This window comes from Triticum aestivum, chromosome 4B (assembly GCF_018294505.1).
Source record: "Triticum aestivum cultivar Chinese Spring chromosome 4B, IWGSC CS RefSeq v2.1, whole genome shotgun sequence".
Lineage (NCBI taxonomy): Eukaryota > Viridiplantae > Streptophyta > Magnoliopsida > Poales > Poaceae > Triticum > Triticum aestivum.
In genome coordinates, this window is record NC_057804.1 from 39,464,783 (window position 1) to 39,471,657 (window position 6,875).

At 44.1% G+C, this 6,875-nt stretch overlaps 1 protein-coding gene across 1 annotated transcript; it reads right to left on the minus strand.

Moving 5' to 3' along the window:
* Positions 1 to 2,766: 2,766 nt before the first annotated feature.
* On the minus strand, positions 2,767 to 4,243 carry LOC123094353 (putative 12-oxophytodienoate reductase 5). The gene is made up of 2 exons (XM_044516377.1): positions 3,637 to 4,243; positions 2,767 to 3,494 (listed from the first exon to the last, which is right to left on the minus strand). The coding sequence occupies exons 1-2, from the start codon at positions 4,139 to 4,141 to the stop codon at positions 2,911 to 2,913; spliced, it is 1,089 nt and encodes a 362-aa protein (XP_044372312.1). The 5' UTR covers positions 4,142 to 4,243; the 3' UTR covers positions 2,767 to 2,910.
* Between the last annotated feature and the right edge of the window lie 2,632 nt (positions 4,244 to 6,875).

The following is a 6,875-nucleotide window of genomic DNA, read 5'->3' on the forward strand; positions in this document are numbered from 1 at the left end:
AAAGTGTTCAAGAGTTACCCTAAGTTGGTGATTCTTAGACTGAAAACTGCCATTGATGCACACATGTTTCCGTAGTGTGCTAATGTATCATTGTTTGCTTTCGTCATTTTTCTTTACTCCTCCGTAACAACACCCCCATTCCGAACATGATATGAATAAATGCATGAGTGTGTCGGACCGGATTGTGCCTTGGGCCCGGTATGTGGCTCGGTCAGGGCCTCCGGCTTTAGATGTTAGGCTTAGGTGGGAGGTCTGGGTATTTGGCCCAGCTTGCACCCCCTTCATCATTTGGATAGGAGTAGCGACAGATGTTGTCAAGATGGCGGATTCAGACATATTGTTGTACTACTTTGTAAGGTCCTCGAGAATAATCAATAAAATGGCCGTATGCATCTTCCAGATGCAGAGGCCGGGGTTCATCCTCCTTTTCTAAAAAAAACCCTACATGCAAGCCGTGTTGAAATAGAACACATGTAGAAGCTTAAACTGCGCTTTTATAGGTTCAGACCAACTTTGTTTTGGCCGTAGCTACAAATTCTCAGATTATAGATTTTTTTTTATAAATTAAGAGTGTACGGTATTTTGTTCTTCCCCTTGCAACGCACGAGCGTTCGAACCCGCACCTCTTTTGTTACGAACGCTCAGCGCTAACCACCAGGACATCACCACGCTAGTGTTAAAATACTTCATTTTCCTTTTCATATTTCGTTTTTCAATTCCTTTTATTCCTTTTGCTATTTTTTTTTATTTTTTCCATGCACCGTTTCGTCAATTTCGTTAACCTTTTCCCTAAATTTATGAACTTTTTTCAGAATTGATGACCTTTTTAAAAATTAGATGATTTCTTTTCCAATTATGATGAACTTTTTTCTAGTTCGATTAACTTTTTTTGATTTTGATGAACTTTTTTAAAATTCAATGACCTCTTTCAAATTTGATGAACTTTTTTTAAATTGGATGAATTTTTTCAAATTTGTGAACTTTTTCCCATATTGTTGAACTTTTTTTCTAAATGTGAACTTTTTCAGAAATGGTGATGTTGTTTCAAAATCGATGAACTTTGTTTAGATGTTGTGAATTTTTTTGAAAATCGATGAACTTTTTCGGAAATTGATGAACTTTTTTCAGATTTTGTCAACCTTTTCGAAAATCAATGATTTTTTTCCAGATTTTGTGAACTTTTAAAAAAAATTGATGATAATTTTTTTTTTCAAAATCGATGAACTATATTTTTGGCCCAATTCAAATTTAGTTCACTCAATGCAAAATTTGATCACCTAATTCAAATTTATTTACCTAATTTAAATTTAGTTAATAAAGTTCAATTTGTTCACCCAATCCAAAATTAATTCACACATCTCAAGTTTAGTTCACAAAAAAATTGGTCGCCTAATTTAATTCTAGTTCTCAAATTTCAAAATTTGTTCACCCAATTCAAAATATCTTCATCTAATTCTATTTTAGTTCAAAAAACAAATATTAGTTCACCTAATGTAATTATACTTCACGCATTTCAAAATTTGTTCACCTAGTTCTATTTTAGTTCATAAAGTTTAAAATTTGTTCACCTAATTCAAATTTAGTTCAGCTAATTTGGTTCTAGAACTCACAATTCAAAATTTGTTCACCCAATTCAAATTTAGTTCACACAATTTTTTTTCACCTAATTCAATTCTAGTTCATCCCATTCAAAATTTGATCACCTAATTAATTTTTGTTCATCTAATTCTATTTTAGTTCACCAGATTCATTTCTAATGCACACAACTCAAATTTTGGTTCACCTAATTCGTATTTGGTATTTGGTTGCCTATAATGCCTTTTTTTTTTCCAATTGTGTGTTTCTCAAGGACCGGTTTTCTTGTATAATTCTTAGCACCAATTTACAGAGTTTACAGAAAAACAATAAGTCTTTATTAGTACTACTTGTATAATTCTTAGCATCAATCTAGAACTGTACGAACCTGTGTTAGAAACAGTTTTTCTTTCTCTAGCAGCGACATAGAAACAGTTTTTTTTATTTTTCTGAGGAACGGCATAAAAACAGTAGTACGATCTCTTTTTTTTAAAGAAAACAGTAGTAAGTACGATCTAACTAGCGATCGAACGCTAGAAACAGTCTAGCGATATGTTATTGGGCTTCATAGATACAGTCCACAACAAAACGTAGTAGGCGCCACAACTACGAACTGGCGCAGAAGGCGACATCGAGGAGGTCTCCCGTTCTTGGGGCGGAGAGGTAGAGATTATTAATGCAGTGTGCGACGGTGGTGAGCACCCAACACGTGGGCCCCATGAGATCGACTAGGATCCAGTTTGCCAGCGGCAAGCTGAGCTGCTATGGTCGAAGAAGCGGGTGGCCGCTGATTGCACAACTAGCGGTCTCGACCACAACATAGTCCAAGTCGGCCATGAAGGCCAGGTACCTCAGCCGGCCACTACTGTGTCTAGTTCTTAGCGCTAACAGAATCATTTTATTGGAAAGGAACTAAACAGATGCATGTTAGAGTCGTATTTGGAGGGGAATAAGGGATTATGCTCCCTCAATTTATTCTTACATTTTTTTAAGCTAGAGATCATTTTTCCTAAAAATTTAAGGATTGCTCACTAGTCACTACCCCTGCCGTGTGGTTGTGATGAATAAATTAATTAGTTTGCATCCCACGCTAACCCACCGACCTAATCAGTCGAGCTGACTGTGCCAAGAATTAAATAAACTATTAATAATAAATTAATTTTCTGACCGAATGATTTGAACCAGTCCTCAGGTGCATAATGGCAGTTGCACTATTTATTTGAAGGTAGCAACATGGTTTGTTCTTGGATAAAACACAACACTTGCACGATACATTTTATTAATGATGTGTGGTACAATTAGTTGCATCACTGAACAAAGAACCCCCATCAACTATTAATCAAGGAAGGGGTAGTCAGTGTAGCCGATGACGGGGTCAGAGATGTAGAAGGTCATCCTATCATACTTGTTCAGCTCTGCGCCGATCTCAAACCTCTTTGGCAGGTCTGGATTCGCCAAGAACGATCGCCCGAAGGAGACCAAATCAGTGTACCCATCAGCGACCACCTTGCCCCCTTCCTCGCGGTCGTACCCGCCATTGGCCATAAATGTACCCTTGAACGCCTCCCTGTATGGCAGCAAGCGCTTCGGGACCACCCTTCGTCCATCAACGATGGCCATCCTCAGCTCGACCATGTGGAGATAGATGATGTTGTAGTTGTTGAGTTTGGTGGACATGTGGAGCGCGAGGGCGTGGGGGTCAGAGTCGTGGCAGTCCATGTAGTCGGTGAAGGGGGAGAGGCGGATGCCCACACGGTGGCCACCGACCTCCTTCACGACGGCATCCACCACCTCGAGAGCAAAGCGACACCGGTTCTCGATGCTGCCACCATACTCGTCGGTGCGGTCATTCGCACTGTCCTTGAGGAACTGCTCAATTAGGTACCCATTCGCCCCGTGGATCTCCACACCGTCAAAACCTGCCACGCCATTGACATTAGATTGAGCAATACATGTATACACTGGGAATTGTGTATTCGTATTTTTTCCAAAGAGTAGTTGTTTAAGAAAGAGAAGTTTGACCAGTCATTTTTAAGAAAATCGTGCATATCAACAGCGTACCAGCGTCGATGGCGTTCCTGGCCGCCTTCCTGAAGTCGTCGACGATGGCCGGTATCTCCTCCACCTTGAGCCTCCTCGGCGGCGCGAACTCCTCCAGCCTCCCGTCATAGCTCATTTGCGGGCCCACCCCCTTGTCCGTGCACGACAGCGGCGCGGCACCGCCGGGCTGGTACTCATAGGTGGACACGCGGCCGACGTGCCAGATCTGGCAGAAGATGAGCGCGCCCTTGGCGTGCACTGCATCGACAATTGGCTTCCATGCCTCGACGTGCTCCGCCGTCCAGACGCCCGGTGTATCGCGGTACCCCTGGGCCGTGTCGGAGACCCCGGTGGCCTCGGTGATGAGCAACCCGCCGGCGGAGGCGCGCTGGGAGTAGTACAAGGCGGCGTGCGGCTGCGGCACGTTGCCGTAGGAGCGCTGGCGGGTGAGCGGGGCCAGGACGATCCGGTGGGCGAGGTTGAGCTGGCCCATCTTGTACGGCGTCAGGAGAGGGATGGGCTCCATTGTTGAAGGGCTGAAGTTCTCTCTTGGGCTCCCGAAGGTTGGTCAATGACAGCAGCTGCTAGCTAGCTTGTGTGATATGCAGAATGAGGAGGAAGAAGAAGATGCCCAGTGAGTGGAGTGGAGTCGATGGGCCTGGACATCCATTTTATAGACATTTTTTCCTCGCATGCAATGACGTGATATGATACGTACTACTCCATATGATATTGTTATAGTGACATTATTGCTAATATTAAAGTACGTGAGGAACATGGGAGGCATCCGGCTGCCGCTTTAGCCGCCTTCATCGATCAGTCACATACATCATAGGTGAGCTAAGCAGCATGGAACAGAAAGGCATCATAATATATTTTACGAATTATGTGTCACCGACGATGCAACAATTTGAACGACCACGTGTCACACCGACGCATCAAGGTCTGCTTTTTGACTCCTGCTAGAGAGGGACAGCAGCGATGTATTATAAGGGCATGTACAATGGAGGCATGTGCTGCCTCAGCTCTTAAACTAATCAAAAAATAATGAAGCCATCATTTAAAAAAAATTCTGTCCAACGGAGGCCACACTATGTAGCGAAGCATTGTTTAATTTCTGTTCTCTCTATCCCTCTCTTGCATGCATCAGCGCAGCATGTCTTTTCTTCCTTTCTTCACTTTTCACGTCTGAGGAAGCTGGCTCTTCTGCAGACTACACTTGCTACTGCGGGGCTATACCTTTTAGTCCGAACCTATTCCGAACCTACGTGTACCTGCGGGGCAGCAGGCTGAGGCTACCCATTGGGCATGCCCTAAGGGCATGTACAATGGAGGCATCACCCTCATGTTGCCTCAGCTATTTATCTAATCAAAAAGTAATAGAGCCACCGTTTGTGAAAAATTCTAGCTAACGCAGGCTACACTCGGTAGGGGACCAATCTCCCTTTACATGTATGTTGTTTAGCCAACGCAGGCTACACTCGGTAGGGGACCAATCTCCCTTTACATGTATGTTGTTTTCTTTCCCCTCTCTCTACCTTTTTCCTTGCATGCATCAGCCTACCTTCTTCTTTCTTGCTTTCTCTCAGCTTTTACGGCTAAGGGCATGTACAATGGTAGCATCACCTTATAGATGCTCCATACTCCACATAGATAAAGCAAACACAGCCATGGTCATTCCACAATGGAAGCAGCACGCATCCCTTTTTCTTTGTTGGGCCCACATTCAACCTTTCCTGTCCCACGTCCTCTCTTTACCTCCTTTCTTTTTCACCTTGGCCAGCTGCTTTTCATCGAGGAGACCGGTTTCTCTGCAAGATCCCGTCTCTCTCTACAAGCGGTAGCCTTTTTCTAATCCAGGGAATCTAGGTGGAGTCTGGAGCACTAGTCCAGCGTGGCCCGTTGGCCATGCCCTAAGAGGCCGGCTCTTCTGCAGGCTACACCATCTCCTGCGAGGCTGTTGCTTTTAGTCCGAACCAAGCTTCGAACCTACATGGACCTGCGGAGCACTAGGTTGAAGCTACCCATTGGCCATGCCCTAAGAGCAACTCTAGCAAATGCCATAAAAGTAACCAAAACTTTAAATTTACAATATAGGTTGAAAAACCCGCACCGATTAGATCCATAAAAAAGCAGACCCCGGAAAAGAAATTGCAGGTCGTGGTCATTGTATATTGTCACCCACGTATCTCATATCTGTAGTTTTCGAGGCGATTTTGAGATGCACCGTAAACGAGTCAATGCCAGAGCAGGCGGCCTGGAGCTCGGCAGCTACCGCCGAAGCGTCGCTGTATCAAGCGGAGGAGTTCGAGCGTCGTTGTATCGAGCGGAGGAGCTCCGCAGCGGTCACCGGAGGCCCGGAGCGTCGACGGAGTAGGCGGACGGCCGGAGCGTTGTGGAGCAGGAGGAGGAGCTCGCAAGCGATCGCCAGAGCGTTGCCAGAGTAGGCAGATGGCCGGAGGGGAGCCGCAGCAGCGCTGGACGCGAAGAACGTACAAGGGATTCTTTTTTTCTTTTCAGTACAATTTTACGGTACCTGTTCTGACAGAGCCAATTTGGTACCGCAAAAGCAGTTTATTGTGTCTCATAAACTGATTTTACAATATACGCATCTGCTAGAGTTGTTGCCTCCATTGCCTCGTGGCTTCTTCTGGTTTGGGACGATGGTGTCTACTGTTGTCAAAGAAAAACACAGTTATTTTTGCAGTCAAGTTTATAGTAAGTAACCTGAGTCAGTGCTTCAGCCACAGCAAGAAACTCATAAATTGCCTACTTTTTTGGCATAAGTGGAATGTAATTTATTGGATACTCAGCTGACATAGTACGATCGAAAATGTACACGGCAAATGCAGAACCCTTGGCTTAGACAACGGTACGCCAGTACATGTAAGAAAAAAAACTCTTGCCGTAAACTGAAATCTCGGCATATTCCACGAAAAACACCCAGCTTACAAATGAGCGTCAGCAAAGCAACTGCCATGTGGATATTCTCACTGCACTTGGCTCGTGTCAACTCCAACTGCTCCCTTTCCTTTTTTTTAAAGCCAAACCCTTCGTCTCCTCTGTAAGCCGAGTGACCAACATAAATGGTCGACTTCTATTTGGACAAATAGTATGCCCGTGCGTTGCCACGGGCTTCTGAAATATTTTACTGAAGGTATATAAAATAATCCATGTAAAACATCACAGGAAGAGACAATATAATATGGACACGATTGCATAATAATTGAAGTATACTTCACTTGTAATGTAAACTGATA